The following is a 21,315-nucleotide window of genomic DNA, read 5'->3' as shown; positions in this document are numbered from 1 at the left end:
CTTTATTCTCATTAATTTCATTATTTAACCAAGAGTCATTCAGGGGCAGGTTGTTCAATTTCCATGTAGTTGTGTGGTTTTGAGTGAATTTCTTAATCTTGAGTTCGAATATGACTGCTCTGTGGTCTAAGAGACTGTTTGTTATGATTTCAGCTCTTCTGCATTTGCTGAGATGTGTTTTACTTCCGATTATGTGATCCATTTTAGAGTAAGTGCCGAGCAGCCATGAGAAGAACGTATATTATGTTGAATTTGGGTGGAGAATTCTGTAGCTATCTATCAGGTCCAAGTGATCCAGAGCTGAGTTCAGGTCATGAATGTCTTCATTAATTTTCCATCTTGATGATCTAATATTTGTCAGTGGGGTGTTAAAGTCTCCCACTATTATTGTGTGGGAGTCTCTTTGTGGGTCTCTAAGAACTTGCTTTGCGAATCTGGGTGCTCCTGTACTGGGTGCATATATACATAGGATAGTTAGCTCTTCTTGTTAAATTGAATCCTCTACCATTATGTAATACTCTTGTCTTTTTTTAATCTTTGTTGGTTTAAAGTCTGTTTTGTCAGAAACTAGGATTGCAACCTCTGCTTTTTTCTGTTTCCCATTTGCTTGGTAAATTTTCTTCCAACCCTTTATTTTAAGCCCATGTGTGTCTCTGAACATGAGATGGGTCTCTTGAAGACAGCATATGGATGGGTCATGACTCTTTATCCAGCTTGCCATTCTGTGCCTTTTAACTGGGGTATTTAGCCCATTTACGTTTAGCGTTACTGTTGTTATGTGTGAATTTGATCCTGTCATCATGATGCTAGTTGGTTATTTTGCAGACTTGTTTACATGGTTGCTTCACAGTATCACTGGTCTGTGTACTTCAGCGTGTTTTTGTAGTGGCTGGTAATGGTTTTGGCTTTCCGTATTTACTGCTTCCTTCAAGAGCTCTTGCAAGGCAAGCCTGTTGGTGACAAATTCCCTAAGCATTTGCTTGTCTGAAAAGGATCTTATTTCTCCTTTGCTTATGAAGTTAGTTTGGTTGGATATAAAATTCTAGGTTGGAAATTCTTAAGAATGTTGAGTATTGACCCTCAATCTCTTTTGGCTTGTAGGGTTTCTGCTGAGAGGTCTGCTGTTAGTCTGATGGGTTTCCCTTTGTAGGTGACCTGGCCTTTCTCTCTGGCTGCCCTTAACATTTTTTCTTTCATTTCAACCTGGAGAATCTGATGATTATGTGTCTTGGGGTTGATCTTCTCATACAGTATCTTACTGGGGTTCTTTGTATTTCCTGAATTGGAATGTTGGCCTATCTTGCTAGGTTGAGGAAGTTGTCCTGAATGATATCCTAAAGTACATTTTCCAACTTGGTTCTGTTCTCCCCATCTCTTTCAGGTACCCCAATCAGTCATAAGTTTGGTCTCTTCACATAATCTCATACTTCTTGGAGGTTTTATTCATTCCTTTTAATTCTTTTGTCTCTAATCTTGTCTGCCTATCTTAATTCAGAAAGTCTTCGAGCTCTGAGATTCCTCCGCTTGGTCTATTCTGCTATTGATACTTGTAATTGCACTGTGAAGTTCTGTGAATTTCTTATGTTGTGTTTTTCAGTTCCATCAAGTTGGTTATGTTCCTCTCTAAACCGGCTATTATGGCTATCAGCTCCTGTAGTTTTATCATATTTCTTAGCTTCTTTGCATTGGATTACAACATGCTCCTTTAGCTCGGCGAAGTTCATTATTACCCACCTTCTGAAGCCTACTTCTGTCAATTTAGGCATTTTAGCCTCAGCCCAGTTCTGTGTCCTTGCTGGAGAGGTGTTGCAGTCATGTGGAGGAGAAAAGGCACTCTGGCTCTTTCAGTTTTCAGCATGTTTGCATTGATTCTTTCTCATCTTTGTAGGCTTATCTATCTTTGATCTTTGAGATCTCTAACCCTATCCATAGCCTTTGAATGTGGTTTTTGTGGGGTCTTTTTTGTTGATGGTGTTGTTTTCTGTTTTTCTTTTAACAGGCCATTCTATAGTAGGGCTGTTGCAGTTTGCTGGGGGTCCACTCCAGATGCCAGTTGCCTCAGTTTCTCCCATACCTGGAGGTATTACCAGTGAATACTGTGAAACAGCAAAGATGGCAGCCAGCTCCTTCCTCTGGAAGCTCTGTCCTAGTGGTTACTAACCTGTTGCTGGCCTGCGCCCACCTGTAAGAGGTGGCTGAAGACCCCTATTGGGAGGACTCACCCAGTCAGGAGGAACAGGATCAGAGATCTGGCTGCTTTTTGGTAGAGCTGATGTGCTGCACTGGAGGTAGGGGACCCTTCCTCATCTGGACTGCCTGTCTTCTCCAAAGCTCGCAGGCTGAAGCAGGTAAGTTGACTGAACTGTGGCCGTCCCTCTTCCTGGGAACTTGGACCCTTCTAAGGCATACTCTAATTCACTGCCATTGGCTGGCTAGGATTCCAAGCCAGAGGGTCTTAAATTGTGAGGTGCCGTGGAAGTGCAGCCTGCAGTATGATGCCTTTTGGCTCCCCGGATTCAGCCCCTTTCCTAGAGATATGTATGGACAGATTTCTTGTCTTGCCAGGGATCCCAGAGCTGGAGTATGTAAAACTCTTGGGTCTCTGTGTATGCCTGGGCAGCTGCTCTGCTGAGACTCCAAACAGCTCTGTGTATCGGACTCAAGGCCGTGGTGGCATGGGCTCATGAAGGGATCTGATACATGGGTTGCAAAGGTCCATGGGAAAAGCATGGTTTCCCAGGCAGGGTTGTACAATCACTCACGGCTTCCCCTGGCTGGGGGTGGGGGTTCCTTTGGCTCCATTCTGTTCCCAGGTGGGGCACTGCCCTCCACCTCTAGTCTACTTCATTCTCTGTGGGTTGTGTTGTTTGCCTAGTCAGTCCCAATGTGAAAATCTGAGTGTTTCAGTTGAAGGTGCTGAACTCACTGGCCCCTTTTCATTCCTCTCTGTGAGTGCCACGGACCGCAGCTGTTTCTAATTAGCCATCTTGGATTCATCTCCTCTCCTTTTACATCTACATTTCAAATAGTTCCTGCCATCCTACATTAATTTATAATCTGCTACGTCTTGAGCAAATAAAGAAGTAATCTACTCAAAACGGTAATGCAAAAACTAAGGTTTATGCTGGTGCATGTGAAACCAATAATGAAGCAATAAAACCTCTAAGCACTACTTAACCACATCACATCTTACAAAATGCAAAATGTAGAGCAAGCTATAGAATGGGCAGAGCCAAGAGGACATTTAGAAAGAAAAAGTCAGTCCAAGATTGCCTTGAGATGTATTTCTACAATAAGAGTACATTTCTTAAAGACAATCAATAATTTGTAAAGTAAATTCAGGTTTGAAAAAATAATTATATAATTTTCTATTCCAGGTAAGTGAACACTGAAAGGCTATGCCAACGGAGACCCACCATATAGGGAGGTCAGAGAAGCTGAGACGATGGCTTGAAGGAGTGAAGAAAGCTTATGAGACATCTCAACAGCCTGAAAAAGTAGACACTTTGTCAACAGTGGGACAAAAATCATCTTAAATCACAGAGCCAGGGAGGGAGGTGGGGAGGAGCAGAGAAAGAGGGGCTGGGAGATGGGAGCATTCTCAGCCTTTCTTTTACTAAAGGTGTCCAAGCACTACTGTGCATGTAGAAAACTATTAAAAAGGTGAATCTTTTAACTGATTTTTATGATTTTCACATATAAACTACGTATAAAGCTAATGCAAAACAAACAGTCCACCTTGCCGAGTGAGCCTAAATGAAGGACCTACCAATACAATCTCTAGCTCAGCAGGATGGGAGGACATAAATAATGAAGGTTATGACACCTGACATCGCCCCAACAGCCCTAGGAGGCAGCTACTAAGATTATCTCATTTTCAGATTAGAAAATGAAGGCATATAATCAATAAACATTTGCTGGATGATGGAATGAAACTGACATAGGAAAAAGCTGAAGTAATGTGTCCAGAGGCAAAGAGCTACGAGCAGCTAGGTCTCTAGCCAGGTCCTTTCTCACCTTTACACTAAAACCCAAAAATAAGAATCACCCCCCAAACAATGCCACAAGGACAGAGGAGGTACACTATGGGCCACAAAGTTTGAGAAAGTTTAGTCAAGGCCAGAGCAGCTTCCACCACCTGCAAAATTTCCTAAGTCTCTAATACAATCTCTAAAGCTGAGATAGTGACAGAGTTTCTCGTACGCATTTTGCCATACAATCTTCTTTTTATTTTTAGAGCACTTCAAAGGACTAATAATGTTCCATGGAACAGACATTGGAAAAAGACGATCTGGGACACCAGCCATGGCAATATCCCACACGCTCCCTCTCATAAAGTAAGCACAGGCTGCAGTGACTAGAACGGGCAGCTGGACATTACCTGGACAAAGAGGTAGATCAAGAGGCAGCACAAAGCTTGAAACGGGCTTTCGACAGCCTGCAGCTCTTCTCTTGAGGAGGAAAGATTGAAACAAGCTAGGAGTGTGTCCAAGCGCCGAACCTGTATTTCTGGCTCTTCGTTCAGCCATAATATTTTCAAACTAGGCATTCCCCCTAGTTAAGAAAAAAAGTCCATTAACTATTGTTCTTTGCAGTACAGAGTTATAATATGCTCCTTGTAGAAATACAGTAAAAGGAAAGAAATCTCTTCCCTTCCTGATGTAAAAGGAACTAGAAAGTAAACATGATCAGATTAGTGTTTTTTTTTAAGAAGCCCAAACCTAAAGGGCTGGCATACGTACGTTTCAGTGAAAACATTCCTTCTTTTTTTAATGGCTAAATTTTGAGGGATACTGCACTTTCGACCATTAAGAATGCTTTCAGAACATCTTTCAAATGCGCTATCTCAAGGATATAACAAGGCACTGCCGCCCTGCAGTATCACAGCTCTGATGGAGCACTTGGATCAAACACCATCCATCTACTCCTTAGTTTGCTCTCTTACTCTCCTAAATTAATGGTTTTCAACCTTTCATGTGCAAAAGAATCAACTGTAGAGATTGTAAAAAAAAAATGCATTTTCCTGGGATCTGTATGCAGAAACTCTGATTTGATTAGACAGGTATGGGTGCCTGGAAGTCTGCATTTTAACAACTCAGAAGACTTGGATGCAGGCAATCTGTGGACCCCAGGCTTTGGAAAGCACTTTCCTAAAACTATTAAATAAACAGAAATTCCTAAAATGTAATTTTTACTGTTTCACTTCTATATTTTATATAGATGTTTAAATTATTAAAATCAAAAGAAAAACACCCTTACTCATTGACTGAAACCACAACAAATGATGACGACTCACACTGAGTTGCAGATGCAGGTGCAGCTCTGCTTCCACACTCTGACAAACAGAAAGGTGCTGTTTCTAAGGTCAGACTTGTTAATCTGTGACTGCCGAGATGTCCTCCCTTGCTATCCACAGCTGTGATTTTCTGTGAGGACCACTTGGCTATAAAATATATGCCAAAAGCTCAAGGCTGGCTGGGATCTAAATGTCCCTTTTATTTACTAAGGAAACAGAACCTACTAACCAAATGGCCTCAGAGTCAAATGACCCAAAAAAGGAAATTCTTCTCTTTCTTTTCTTATGTTTCCCACGATAGCACTGACTACTCTCAGTGGTATATTTCCCGCCGTCAGAAGTGAAACAACTCAACAAAACTCACATTTCCAAAATGGCTGAAGTATCCCCTCCACCTGAAAAGCTTTTTCATTATTTATTTCAGAGAGAGAAAAAACATCATTATTCTCTTAAGAAAATGCTAAGGATAATTAGCAAAAACAAAACAACCCTATGGCAGTAGTACTTAAGACAGAGATGAGTCCAAGACAACCACAAGTGTCAGTAATTACTTCTTAGAAACATACTTTCAGGAGAATAATCAACTCGGGCAACGTGTGCAGTCTCGGGACAAACCCGGCTCCTGCCTATTTTTATGCAGCCCATGAACTAAGAAGGGCTTTCATATTTTTAAGTGGTTGAAAAAAAAACGAAAGTAAAAATGATATTTCATGATGCAGGAAAACCACACGAAATTCCAATTACAGCATCTGAGGCTGAGGCTTTACTGGACCATGTGTGCACACGTGGGTATCGTCCACGGATCCTTCCAGGCTTCAAGGACCAACCTAAGTAACAGAGACCATGTGGCCTGCAAAGCCTGAAATGTTTTCTACATGACCCTTCACAGAAGAAGGTTACTAGTCTCGGATCTAAGGTAAATAATGAATCTTCCATTATCACAGTTATTTCAAACATACTAAAGATTTTGAAAATCATTTTTTGACTACAATTCAGACAGGAAAGTATAAAGAAGACAATAAAAACAATGTACAATTCTACCACCCAGATATAACCACATTTTGAAATACAAGTTTCTAGTCCTTTTTTAATGTGAATAAGACATTTATGAACATGGCTGAAAGGTCATGTCCCCATCAGCGTGCAGGGAGATGGACAGTGGAAAGATTTTACCTGTGTTTCATTGCTTACACATGAAAATTTAATACAAAAAAAAAGATTCATTACATATATTTAGTAGAACCCAGTACAGCCATGCGCCACATAACAACATTTTGGTCATTGATAGATCTCATATATAATGGTGGTCCTGTAAGATCACAATACCATATTTTTACTCTACCTTTTCTATGTTTAGGAATGTTTACATACACAAATGCTTGCCACTGTGTTACAGCTGCCTACCGTATTCGGCAGCCACATACTTCACCGGTTTGTAGCCTAGGAGACATAGGCCATGCCGTTTAGGTTTGTGCAAGTACATTCTACGATGTTCTCACGAGAGAACTACCTAGCGATGCATTTCTCAGAACTGATCACTGTGGTTAAGCAATGCAGGCCTGTCTAGTGGAAATGATAAATGAGAGACTTCCCGAATACACAATTAGGAACAGAATTTACTTGTGATCTCTTATTCACCCCCTACAGGTTCAGACTCCATGAGATGGGCTTAGACATCCAAGTAAGAGACTTCCAGGTATCTGTCTAATAAACAAGACAGGAAGGAATAAACACAAAATCCATCAATTGTTTACCAACATTTTTCCTACCATATTGTCACAAAAGTTTCTATGAAGGCTGAGAACTGAAGCTCCATTCATATGCACTGATACATACAATTCTAGGTGCTCTGCACCTGAGTGGCCCCACATGAAAGATGAACAGCTGCTACCTTGGAAGAGCTTGCAGGAGAAGGTTGTGCAAATATTACAAGAGTGTGAAGGTTTTATGACAGGAGTTCTTCCCCTTTTTTTGGAGACAGTGTCTTGCTATGTTGCCCAGGCTGATCTTGAACACCTGGCCTCAAGTGGTTCTCTCACCTAGGCCTCCCAAAGAGCTGGGATTATAGGCATGAGTCACCGTGCCCAGCCTGTTAGAGTTCTGAAGGTCAAAGAGAGTAACAAACAAATTGGGGCGGGGCATTAATAAATTTTCATGGAAGAGACTGGTGGGAACATTGGGCTGGACTTTGCTGGATAAAGGACACTTAAAAACAAAACTTATTCTGGGATTGAAAGGAGGCAACAATGGACAGTAATGAAAGCCTTCCAGCCTTCCTGCCCTCTACCCAAGCATCCAACCAATCACATGCCAGGCACCACAGGAGGTGCTGACACAGGGAAATGACTCACTGTCTGCCCCCAGGAACATTTACAATCAGTGGAGCACACTGAAACTAACCAAATACACTCATGTCCAACTACAAAGTGTAGGGCAGAGGACTCCTGCTGCGGGGCAGAGACATTGTGAGGAAGAGACTTGAGCTGAGATTTGAAGAGGGGGCAGAAATGAACAAAGATGAGAGAAGAAAAGGGGAAGTTCAGGGAAGGGAAATGTCCCAAGTGCAATAGGAACACACTGGAGGGAAGCCCTAAGGAAGACCACCATCAAGTCTGCTATGCAGGAGGACTCTGGCAGCAGGGGAAGCTGACTGGGGGAATATAAAGGGAAAAACAAGAGGCAGGCAAAGAGGTGAGGGACTGGATCCACGAAATGATTAGGGGAAGTATGCTGAGGTGACTGGGACTCCAGATCTATGGACTTGACCAGGTGGCGGTGGGGACATCCACTGCAATAGAGGACAGTAGGATTCCAAGGTGGGGCTGCTCAGGGACCAGAGAGAGGCTAGCGCCGCAGGCAACGGTGCAGATGAATGGACTGAACAATTTCATCGGTTCTTCCAAGGTGGGTCTACTCAGGAACCAGTGAGAGGCTAGCACCGCAGGCAACAGTGCCAGTGAATGGACTGAACGATTTCATCGGTTCTCGGTCTTCAGAGGCCGTGACGCATAAGTGACGTACTAGTGAACAAAGCTGGTAAACAACTTATGGAATCAACAGGTTTTATTTTTCTCTCTCCCACATCTTGTATTAGACCAACAGCCTTAGTATCATCTGGGAACTCAGAAATGCAAATTCTTCAGTCCCACCCTAGACTTACTCAATTAGAAATTCTAGGGGTAGGGCCCAGCAATCTGTGTTTTAACACACCAGTCAGGTGATTCGGCTGCTGAGTTTCAACAAAAAGGCTACAAAATCATTTACACACAGAAAACAAGTAACTTACCAACAATAAAGAAACTGGCTCTTGAGGAGTTCTAATGATATAATAGATTATAGAAAATCACCAGAGTAGGAAAAATGTCCTCATAAATCTCTTTAATATAAAAAATTTTCATCCTAAATTCAATCAATATTTTGCCAAGAAATATTTATTGAATGCCTATGTGAATACTAATTTAGGAGATAAGATGTCTCCATAGCTCTCTCCAGAACTTGCAGGTATTTAATGGGAGATAATATACTCCAAGGTTAATGTCTTTTAATGCTACTACCAGAACGGAACATCCTCAGAATATGTGGAAGTCATCTGACCACTCTACAAAAAGGCTTTAATTACAAAGTTACTTCTTTTCATAAATGCGGTAAAATGTCAGCTCCTCCTAGCCATACAGAGGTTTATTTCTCAGCTGACAGGTTTCCAGGCATCATCTTACCCAGGGGAGGGTGTGGATGTTTTTGGAGGATCATTTAGATCACTTCTCTTCTAGTGGTAAACTCTCTAGAAAGAATGGCTAACTCAGGTGTGATAACTCAGGAGGGTTGCGATGCAAGGGAATTGTTAGTAAGTAATTTCAGTTTAAAGGAAATGTACTTGCATCAGAATTGGAAGGCAGACCAACTCAGGGGAGGGCAACTCAAACTTTATCTGGTGTGTAAGAGGACTCCATCCACACCCATCCAGTCATCTAGGTCTTGAATAAAGATAAGACTTTGCCAATAAAGATCGAAGGTGGCCCTCATGTTTCACCCAGAGCCTCATGGGCAGCTGAGATGTTTCCAACAAGAACTTAGAGACCAAAACAAGCAATCTGGTCCCCAGGTCACCTACCAGCATCACTTCTAAAACACATCAGCTTCAAAAACCCCAGTACACAATTTGGTAAAAGGTTTTGTGTGAACAGATGGACAGGACAGCCTCAGGGTCTTTTCAGGAGGGACCGAGCCCCAGGGGGCCATGCAGAAGCGCGGGCAAAAGAGGCAGTTCTATGGTGGGAAGCTCTGAAGGCTGTCCTGAGAGGTGTCTGGAGGGCTTGGCCCCTGGGGGAGAGTTGTGAACGCACCTCCAGAGTGCTCCATTGCTGTTTCCACAGCTACAAACACAGAAGAGTGAAAGGCGTGCTGGATGCTAAGCCATGGCACTTACATGTGCTTTTTACATGGAAATAAGTTTTTTAATAGGTAGCTTTTTGAGTTATTTTAAGGTTATTTTCCTTGCATATTCCTAGGGTTAATAAAAACATAAAACTGCCTGGCTTGTGTCTATTCTCAGGATGTAAAAAGTGAAACTCCTAGAATTAACTTGCGTATATCTTTTAGCTCAGATCATTTTTGAAAGCTTAAATTCACAAGTTCAATTTAAGTGAGTATTTATTTGGCATTATCTGTTGGTAGATCATTCCTAACCAAAAGGAAAAAAAACAAAAAACAAAAAACAACCAAACCAAAAAAACTCAGAAAACTGGAGACACGGGCCTGGCCTCCCAGCCTACATCTTTCTCCCATGCTGGATGCTTCCTGCCCTCGAACACTGGATTCCAAGGTCTTCAGTTTTGGGACTTGGACTGGCTCTCCTTGCTCCTCAGCCTGCAGATGGCCTATTGTGGGACCTTGTGATCATGTCATGGCTATGATCATGATCAATCCATGAACTGAAAATACTGGAGATCTGGCAAGATGGCCAAATAAGAACAGCTCTGGTCTGCAGCTCCCAGCGATTCCAACGCAGAAGGCTGGTGATTTCTGCATTTCCAACTGAGGTACCCAGTTCATCTCAATGGGACTGGTCAGGCAGTGGGTACAGCCCATGGAGGGTGAGCAGAAGCAGGGTGGGGTGTCGCCTCACCCAGGAAGTGCAAGGAGCTGGGGACCGCTCTCCTCCAGCCAAGGGAAGCTGTGAGGGATGGTGCTATCCAGCCCAGATACTGTGCTTTTCCCACGGTTTTTGCAATCCGCAGATCAGGAGATTCCCTCATGTACACCACCAGGGCCCTGGGTTTCAAGCACAAAACTGGGCAGCTGTTTGGGCAGACACCGACCTAGCTGCAGGAGTTTTTTTTTGTACCCCAGTGGTGCCTGGAATCCCTGAGAGACAGAACTGTCACTCCCCTGGAAAGGGGGCTGAAGCCAGGGAGCCAAGCGGTCTCACTTAGCGGGTCCCATTCCCATGGAGCCCAGCAAGCTAAGGACCACTGGCTTGAAATTCTCACTGCCAGCACAGCAGTCTGAAGTCGACCTGGGACGATCGAGATTGGTGGGGGGAAGGGTGTCCACCATTATTGAGGCTTGGTAGGCGGTTTTCCCAACAGTGCTGGGAGGCCAGGAAGTTTGGACTGGGCGGAACTCACCACAGTGCGGCAAAGTGGTTGTGGCCAGACTACCTCTCTAGATTCCTCCTCACTGGGTAGGGCATCTCTGAAAGAAAGGCAGCAGCCCCAGTCAGAGGCTTATAGATAAAACTCCCATCTCCCTGGGACAGAGTACCTGGGGGAAGGGTCTGCTGTGGGTGCAGCTTCAGTGGACTTAAACGTTCCTGCCTGCCGGCTCTGCAGAGAGCAGCAGCAGATCCTGGCAAGGAGGTTTCTCCCAGCACAGCACTTGAGCTCTGCTGAGGGACAGACTGCTTCCTCAATGGGTCCCTCATCCCCATGCCTCCTGACTGGGAGAGACCTCCCAGCAGGGGTTGACAGACACCTCATACAGGAGAGCTCCGGCTGGCATCTGGTCGGTGCCCCTCTAGGAGGAAGCTTCCACAGGAAGGAGCAGGCAGCAATATTTGCTATTCTGCAGCCTCCACTGGTGATACCAGGCAAACAGGGTATAGAGTGGACCTCCAGCAAACTGCAGCAGACCTGCAGAAGAGGGGCCACTTGGAACAAAAACTAACAAACAAAGTAACAGCATCAACATTAACAAAAAGGACACCTACACAAAAACCCCATCCAAAGGTCATCAGCCTTAACAGATCAAAGATAGATGAATCCACGAAGATGAGGAAAAACCAGCACAAAAATGCTGAAAATTACAAAAACCAGAATGCCTCTTGTCTAAATGATCACAACTCCTCTCCAGCAAGGGCACAAAACTGGACAGAGAGAATGAGTTTCATGAACTGACAGAACTAGGCTTCAGAAGATGGGTAATAACAAACTCCTCTGAGCTAAAGGAGCATGTTCTAACCCAATGCAAGGAAGCTAAGAACCTTGATAAACACAGGAACTGCCAACTGGAATAACCAGTTCAGAGAAGAATATAAATGACCTGATGGAGCTGAAAAACACAGCACGAGAACTTCGTGAAGCACACACAAGTATCAACAGCCAAATCAATCAAGTGGAAGAAAGGATATCATAGATTGAAGATCAACATACTGAAATAAGGCATGAAGACAAGATTAGAGAAAAAAGAATGAAAAGGAATGAACAAAGCCTCCAAGAAATATGGGACTATGTGAAAAGACCAAACCTACGATTGACTGGTGTACCGGAAAAGAGATAGGGAGAACGGAACCAAGTTGGAAAACACACTTTAGGTTATTATCCAGGAGAACTTCCCCAACCTAACAAGATAGACCAACATTCAAATTGAGGAAATACAGAGAACACCAATAAGATACTCCTTCAGAAGAGCAACCCTAAGACACCTAATTGTCAGATTCTCCAAGGTTGAAATGAAGGAAAAAATGTTAAGGGCAGCCAGAGAGAAAGGTCAGGTTACCTACAAAGGGAAGCCCATCAGACTAACAGCAGATCTCTCTGCAGAAACCCTACAAGCCACAAAAGAGTGGGGGGCCAATGTCCAACATTCTTTTTTTTTTTTTTTTTTGAGATGGAGTCTCGCTCGCTCTGTTGTCCAGGCTGGAGTGCAGTGGCACGATCTCAGCTCACTGCAACCTCTGCCTCCCGGGCTCAAGTGATTCTCCTGCCTCAGCCTCCCAAGTAGGTGGGACTACAGGTGTGTGCCACAATGCCTGGCTACTTTTTTGTATTTTTAGTAGAGACAAGGTTTCACCATGTTAGCCAGGATGGTCTCAGTCTCCCGACCTCGTGATCCAGCCTCCCAAAGTGCTGGGATTACAGGCGTGAGCCACCGTGCCTGGCCCCGACATTCTTAAAGAAAAGAATTTTCAACTCAGAATTTCTTTCCTTCTTTTTTTTTAAATTGAATCAAAATTTTATTAAGGATTTCAAGTTACATACTTCAAATTTCTAGAATGGAATGGAATCATTTTGGAACTGGAAAAATGGCAAAAACACTGACATCCCTTAAAACTTCAGTTTTATAAAGAAAATTCTTCTGCAAATCAACTCAGAATTTCATATCCAGCCAAACTAAGTTTCACAAGTAAAGGAGAAATAAAATCCTTTACAGACAAGCAAATGCTGAGGGATTTTGTTACCACCAGGCCTGCCTTCCAAGAGCTCCTGAAGGAAGCACTAAATAAGGAAAGAAAAAACTGGTACCAGCCACTGCAAAACACACCAAAAAATAAAGACCATCGACACTATGAAGAAACTGCATCAACTAATATGCAAAATAACCAGCTAGCATCATGATGACACATAACAATATTAACCTTAAATGTAAATGGGCAAAATGCCCCAATTAAAAGACACAGACTGGCAATTTGGATAAAGAGTCAAGACCTATTGGTGTGCTGTATTCAGGAGACCCATTTCATGTGCAAAGACATGCATAGGCTTAAAATAAAGGGATGGTGGAATATTTACCAAATGGAAAGCAGAAAAAAAAAAAGGGCAGGTTGCAATCCTAGTCTTTAATACAACAGACTTTAATCCAACAAAGATCAAAAAAGACAAAGAAGGGTATTACATAATGGTAAAGGGATCAATGCAACAGGAAGAGGTAGCTATCCTAAATATATATGCACCCAATACAGGATCACCCAGATTCATAAAACAAGCTCTTACAAACCTACAAAGAGACATAGACTCCCACACAGTAATAGTGGGAGACTTTAACACCCCATTGTCAATATTAGATCAACGAGACAAAAAATTAACAAGGATATTCAGGACTTGAACTCAACTCTGGACCAAGTAGACCTAATAGACATCTACAGAACTCTCCAACCCAAATCAACAGAATATACATTCTTCTCAGCACCAGACAGCACTTATTCTAAAATCAACCACATAAATGGAAGTAAAACACACCTCAGCAAATGCGAAAGAACAGAAATCATAACAGTCTCTCAGACCACAGTGCAATCAAATTAGAGCTCAGGATTAAGAAACTCACTCAAAACTGCACAACTACATGGAAACTGAGCAGCCTGCTCCTGAATGACTACTGGGTAAATAACAAAATTAAGGCAGAAATGAAGAAGTTATTTGAAACCAATGAGAACAAAGAGACAACGTATCAGAATCTCTGGGACACAGCTAAAGCAGTGTTAAGACGGAAATTTCTAGCACTAAATGCCCACATCAGAAAGCAGGAAAGATATGAAATCGACACCCTAATATCACAATTAAAAGAACTAGAGAAGCAAGAGCAAACAAATTCAAAAGCTGGCAGAAGACAAGAAATAACTAAGATCAGAGCAGAACTGAAGGAGACAGAGACATGAAAAACCCTTCAAAAAAATCAATGAATCCAGGAGCTGGTTTTTTTTTTTTTTTTTTTTGAAAAGATTAACAAAATAGACAGACTGCTAGCCAGACTAATAAGAAAACAGAATAATCAAACAGACACAATAAAAATGATAAAGTGGATATCACCACTGATCGCACAGAAATACAAACTACCATCAGAGAATACTATAAACACCTCTACACAAATAAACTAGAAAATCTAGAAGAAATGGATAAATTCCTGGACACATACACCTTCCAAGACTAAACCAGGAAGAAGTTGAATCCCTGAATGGACCAATAATAGGTTCTGAAATTGATGCAGTAATTAATAGCCTAGCAACCAAAAAAAAGCCCAGGACCAGACGGATTCACAGCCGAATTCTACCAGAGGTACAAAGAGGAGCTGGTACCATTCCTTCTGAAACTATTCCGAACAACAGAAAATGAGGGACTCTTCCCTAACTCATTTTATGAGGTTAGCATCATCCTGATACCAAAACCTGGCAGAGACACAACAAAAAAAGAAAATCTCAGGCCAATATCTCTGATGAACATCGATGCGAAAATCCTCAATAAAATAATGGCAAACCGAATCCAGCAGCACATCAAAAAGTTTATCCACCACTATCAGGTCGGCTTCATCCCTGGGATGCAAGCCTGGTTCAATATATGCAAATTAATAAACATAATCAATCACATAAACGAACCAATAACAAAAATCACATGTTTATCTCAATAGATGCAGAAAAGGCCTTCGATAAAATTCAACAGCCCTTCATGCTAAAAACTCCCAGTAACTAGGTATTGATGGAACATATCTCAAAATAACAAGAGCTATTTATGACAAACCCAAAGCCAATATCATATAGAATGGGCAAAAGCTGGAAACATTCCCTTTGAAAACTGGCACAGGACAAGGATGCCCTCTCTCACCACTCCTATTCAACACAGTATTGGAAGTTCTGTCCAGGGCAATCAGGCAAGAAAAAGAAATAAAAGGTATTCAAATAGGAAGAGAGAAAATCAAATTGTCTCTGTATGCAGACGACATGATTGTATATTTAGAAAATGCCATTGTCTCAGCCCAAAAACTCCTTAAGGTGATAAGCAACTTCAGCAAAGTCTCAGCATACAAAAATCAATGTGCAAAAATCACAAGCATTCCTATACACCAATAATAGACAAGCAGACAGCCAAATCATGAGTGAACTCCCATTCACAATTGCTACACAGAGAATAAAATACCTAGGAATACAACTTACAAAGGACATGAAGGACCTCTTCAAGGAGAACTACAAACCACTGCTCAAGGAAATAAGAGAGGACACAAACAAATGGAAAAACGTTCCATGCTCATGGATAGGAAGAATTAATATCATGAAAATGGCCATACTACCCAAAGTAATTTACAGATTCAATGCTATTCCCATCAAGCTAACATTGACTCTCTTCACAGAATTAGAAAAAACTACTTTAAATTTCAGATGGAACCAAAAAGCCCGTATAGCCAAGACAATTGTAAGCAAAAAGAACAAAGCTGGAGCCATCATGCTACCTGACTTCAAACTATACTACAAGGCTACAGTAACCAAAACAGTGTGGTACTGGTACCAAAACAGATATATAGACCAAAAGCCTCAGAAATAACACCACACATCTACAACCATCTGATCTTTAACAAACCTGACAAAAACAAGCAACAGGGAAAAGATTCCCTGTTTAATAAATGGTGCTGGGAAAACTGGCTAGCCATAAGCAGAAAACAGAAGCTGGACTCCTTCCTTACACCTTATACAAAAATTTACTCAAGATGGATTAAAGACTTAAACGTAAAACCTAAAACCATAAAAACCCTAGAAGAAAACTTAGACCATACCATTCAGGACATAGGCATGGGCAAAGACTTCATGACTAAAACACCAAAAGCAATTGTGAGAAAAGCCAAAATTGACAAGTGGGATCTAATTAAAGAGCTTCTGCACTGCAAAAGAAACTATCATCAGAGTGAACAGGCAACCTACAGAATGGGGAAAAATTTTTGCAATCTATCCATCTGACAAGGGGCTAATAACCAGAATCTACAAGGAACTTAAATTTACAAGAAAAAAACAACCCCATCAAAAAGTGGACAAAGGATATGAACAGACACTTCTCAAAAGAAGACATTTATGCGGCCAACAAACATATGAGGAAAAAAGCTCATCATCACTGGTCATTAGAGAAATGCAAATTAAAACCACAATGAGATACCATTTCATGCCAGTCAGAATGGTGATCATTAAAAAGTCAGGAAACAACTATGCTGGCGAGGATGTGGCAAAATAGGAATGCTTTTACACTGTTGATGGGAGTGTAAATTAGTTCAACCATTGTGGAAGACAGTGTAGCAATTCCTCAAGGGTCTAGAACCAGAAATACCATCTGACCCAGCAATCCCATTACTAGGTATATACCCAAAGGTATAAATCTTTCTACTATAAAGACACATGCACACGTATGTTTACTGCAGTACCATTTACAATAGCAAGGCTTGGAACCAACCCAAATGCCCATCAATGATAGACTGGATAAAGAAAATGTGGCATATATACACCATGGAATACTATGCAGCCATAAAAAAGAATGAGTTCATGTCCTTTGCAGGGACATGGATGAAGCTGGAAACCATAATTCTCGGCAAACTAACACAAGAATAGAAAACCAAACACCGCATGTTTTCACTCATAAGTGGGAGTTGAATAATGAGAGCACACGGACACAGGGAGGGGAACATCACACACTGGCTCCTGTCGGGGGGTTGGGGGCAAGGGGAGGGGCAGCATTAGGACAAATACCTAATGCATGTGGGGCTTAAAACCTAGATGATGGGTTGATAGGTGCAGCAAACCACTATGGCACATGTATACCTCTGTAACAATCCTGCAAGTTCTGCACATGTATCCCAGAACTTACATTAAAAAAAAAACTCAAAAAACCCTGACTACACACATGCAAAGTGAATCTTTAGATGAACAAAATTCAAAAGCCTATTTATAATAAGCAAGAAAATTCATTCGTATATAAACTAAACAGAATACATTTACATCTCAATACATCAAGCTCTATACTTACATGGATAAGTTTTCTAATTTCATGCTTACAAAAATGACATCATTACACCACTCCCATCTAATGCATTCAACAGTGAAAGTGGCTATAGAAAGTAGTAACGCAAAATTTAACCCTTGTGACTCTAATGTGAATTTGTTAACACATTTGACTAAGCTTCACACTATTTTTTACAAGTTGGTGAAAAACTGCTTTTGAGATTTTAACCAATTTATGTTGATCTGCGATGGTTGGGGCAGTTTCAGACACTGGCAGCCACATGAGCAGAGCCTCACCAAGGGCAGGCACACACACACCCACACACCAGCTTCCTTTCACCACTCACAGAAACCTCCAAGACTTGTTGAGACTTTCTTGACTGACCTTGCAACAAGGGTCAGATGAAAACCTTCAGCAATGTATGTAAGAGGAGGTGAACAAGAAAGCCACTACAACTGTTTGATAGCAAATGACAGATTGAATCAAATACATGGTCCTTTTTTCATGAAATGTATGACTTACCCTCATTTCATTCTGTAAAATAGTCTTCTGAAATATTCTGCAATTTTGGTAAATCAAATGTGTATAGTCAAGAAATACTAAGCTTTCTGATTGTTGAACACCACTTTAAAAAGGTTCTTCAAGATAGACAAATTACCAATTAGATGTGTGCATTAGTTTTCCTAGGTTTCTAAAATAAGGATATGCTTAAAGTAACTTAAAAAACAACACTTAGAAGAGAAAAAAAGCCACCAGCACTTTGAAAATGAAGAATTGACAAATCTCCAATTCTGGAGACGGAAAAGGCAATTTCAAATGCTTGCCTCTGGTGTGGGCCAAGACTCCCAGCCAAAGAATGGAGAACGTCAGGAAAGTGGGTAAGAGGAGTGAGAGCAGGCAGTGTGCTGGGAAAGGGCAGACACACATGCACACATCAAGGACTTTTACGAGCTGGGTTTGGGAAATGGAAGCTAAACTGTGTTATCACAAACATCATCTTCCATGATATATTATAAAAGAAATGAAATGTGGTATATATATCCTATATACATGCTCCTGCATGCACACACGTAAAGATGGGGCCCATACGCTGGGCAGTGGCTCACACCTGTAATCCCAGCACTTTGGGAGGCAGAAGCGGAAGGATCATTTGTGGCCAGGAGTTTGAGACCAGCCTGGCCAACAAGGCGAAACCCAGACTCTACTAAAAATACAAAAATTAGCTGGGTGTGGTGGCACGTGCCTGTAGTCCCAGCTACTCAGGAGGCGGAGGTTGCAGTGAGCTGAGATTGTGCCACTGCACTCCAGCCTGGGCAACAGAGTGAGACTCTGTCTCAAAAAAAAAAAAAAAGATGAGGCCCACAGAAATACACGCATGTAAATAAGCTCCCTGAATAAAACAAACCAGTGTCTTGGTCCATCTGAGATGCTATGGCAAAACACCATAAATTAGGTAGCTTTTAACAGCAGAAAATTTCTGGAGGATGGAAGCCCAAGATCAAGGTGCCAGCATGGTTGGTTTCTGGTGAGCCCCGCTTCCTGGTTCACAGATGGCACACTGGCACCTTCACATGGAAGAAGGGGCCTCTTTTATAAGGGCAGGAATCCCATCTAATCACCTCTTTCCCTCCCAAAGGCCCCACCTCCCAATACCATCACATTAGTGATTAGGTTTTCAATACCAGAATTGGGGGGCGGGAAGACCAACATTCAAACCATAGCACCCAGGAATGAGATTTCTTTTTCTGCTCCCTGGCTCATTAATTTTGATTATTTCCCCTTCCTAATTTTTAACTAATTTCTATAGTTTTTTTCTGCACCCTTCAGCCTCACTTCCACTTTGTTGAAAAATACTTGTGATTTCCTTTTATTTCTACAATTCAGGAAAGCAAGCATTAAATCACATGTGCTATCAGAAGAAAAAGACTTAAAAAAAAAAAAGAACATGGGCCACTATATTGAAAAAATTCACTGAAAATGTAGCACTTATGAGATTACCCTAATTAAAACTGTCTTAGAAGAACAAGGAAAATCAGGTATGGGTGTCATTTGGGAAAAACTGGCTCTAGTGGTGCGACAAGAACCTTTTGCAGGTTTTCCTGACAGGTGGAAGGGGAGGGCCCATCGGCAGAATCTCACTTTTTTTTTTTGAGATGGAGTCTTGCTGTTGTTGCCTGGGCTGGAGTGCAATGGCGTGATCTCGGCTCACTGCAACCTCCGCCTCCAGGGTTCCAGCAATTCTCCTGCCTCAGCCTCCTGAGTAGCTGAGATTACAGGTGTCCGCCACCACACCCAGCTAATTTTTGTATTTTTAGTAGAGACAGGGTTTCACCATGTTGGCCAGGCGGGTCTCAAACTCCTGATCTCAGGTGACCGACCTGCCACGGCCTCCCAAAGTGCTGGGATTACAGGCGTGAGCCCCTCTAACCCCACCCGGCTGATCTGTTTTTAATCGTATGTTGTATTCATGTGAATACTTGACAGGAAATTGGATGTTCTGTTTTCCATTTTTGTCTAAAATCATTTGGCAATATTCCTCATAGATATTGAAAACCATTTAAAATTTAAAATCTTGTCTTTTTAATTATCATCACTAATGCAAGTGTAAATAAGGAGTCACCCATTGAAATAATCTGGAATAAAAAATTCAAATCCAATTTCTAGAGTAACAGCTGTGGAAATGAGTGTGTTTGAGATGTGGCCCTCTGTGTAAAAGTTCAAATCCTATGTCTAGAGTAATAGCTGTGGAAATGAGTGTGCTTGAGACGTGGCCCTCCATATAAAAATTCAAATCCAATTTCTAGAGCAATAGCTGTGGAAATGAATGTGTCTGAGACGTGGCCCTCCATATAAAAGTTCGAATCCAATATCTAGAGTTAACAGCTGTGAAAATGAGTGTGTTTGAGACGTGGCCCTCCATGTAGGGCACAGGCTTCCGGAGCTCCTTCCAGAAGAGAACCCAATGTGTGGTCCAAGGTGCTACACACCCACTTTCCCACTCTAGGAGTGCAACGGAGGATGTTTTCACAAGCTCTGAAGTAGTCTCTCTAACACTTACACAATTTCTGGAATTTACTAAAACATTATATAGAGTGGCCTTTAAAATTAACTCTTGACACAATGACGAACAGTCAAATGTTCTCTTTAATTCAAACAATGAAGAGAGATGTAATAGTCATTTTCCATATTATATTTGGAAAGATACTATAAGATGAAAATTACATATATAATAAAACATTTTTGGAAAATTATTTTGGGTATCCTTTAAAAAAATGCTCCTTACTGTAAAAACAAATGTCAATGCATTTTAATTATGTTTCTCTGATAAGTAGTTTTAAGGTTTTAGTCTATGATTAACAGAATAAGGAAACACTCCCTACAATAGCTTTTCTCAACTTCTCTCTCAATACAATTCCATTTATTTAAAAACCAATTATAATGCTCAGATCCATACTTGGTAAATTACCGGTTCATGTGATGGAAAATAGTAGCGACACCAGAGAATTTAATGCATATGAAAATGGAATAGCAAAACTGTAGGAAAATATTTGTTCTGTGAAACAATGACATGAGCCACTAAAAATAAACTCTGAAGCTTAGCCTCCTCTTTCTTAACTGTGTATGTAGAACCCTACCCTGACACTTGTACATTCCTGACCTGTTTCAGATACTATGAACTCACAGAAAGAAAGGCTGCTCTTTGGATATACTTCAGCTAATCTTCAGGTGAACTTTGTTTTCCCTTACCTCTCATTAAGTTTTAAGATACTACTCATGAAAATATAACCTTTTTTCCAGTTAAAATAACCCTCCTTTATCTTCTCTTTCTGGTGCCAGAACTCATCAAAATATGCTTTCAGTGTTGGGGAGAAGGTAAGATTGTTGATTCAAGCAGAATATCAAGAATCTATCCTGTTAAACTCCATGGACGTCTACCAAGCAACAACTAGACATCAGGCACTGGGGCTGCGGCAGCAACATGCGCTGACCACAGCCATCCTTCTGTCTCTTTTATCTCTCCACTGCTGTGGATCTGGACCAGGGTGGATGGAG

At 41.6% G+C, this 21,315-nt stretch overlaps 1 protein-coding gene across 19 annotated transcripts in view; it reads right to left on the bottom strand.

Moving 5' to 3' along the window:
* Positions 1-21,315, bottom strand: part of FAM120B (family with sequence similarity 120 member B) — a 97,609-nt gene that overhangs the window by 52,288 nt on the left and 24,006 nt on the right. For 17 of the 19 annotated variants that reach the window (XR_010126821.1, XR_010126822.1, XR_010126820.1 and 14 more), the window contains exon 5: positions 4,382-4,554. The exons of the other annotated variants lie outside the window; for them this stretch is intronic. Coding sequence is in view for 10 of the 17 variants with exons in the window: in XM_054490282.2 (XP_054346257.1) it covers positions 4,382-4,554 (173 nt within the window). In the remaining 7 variants the exon portion in view is untranslated. The remainder of the gene's footprint in view (positions 1-4,381; positions 4,555-21,315) is intronic. 19 annotated transcript variants of the gene reach the window in all.

This window comes from Pongo pygmaeus, chromosome 5 (assembly GCF_028885625.2).
Source record: "Pongo pygmaeus isolate AG05252 chromosome 5, NHGRI_mPonPyg2-v2.0_pri, whole genome shotgun sequence".
Taxonomy (NCBI): Eukaryota; Metazoa; Chordata; class Mammalia; order Primates; family Hominidae; genus Pongo; species Pongo pygmaeus.
The sequence above is the reverse complement of the archived record's forward strand: the minus strand, read 5'-3'. Positions and strand labels throughout refer to the sequence as shown.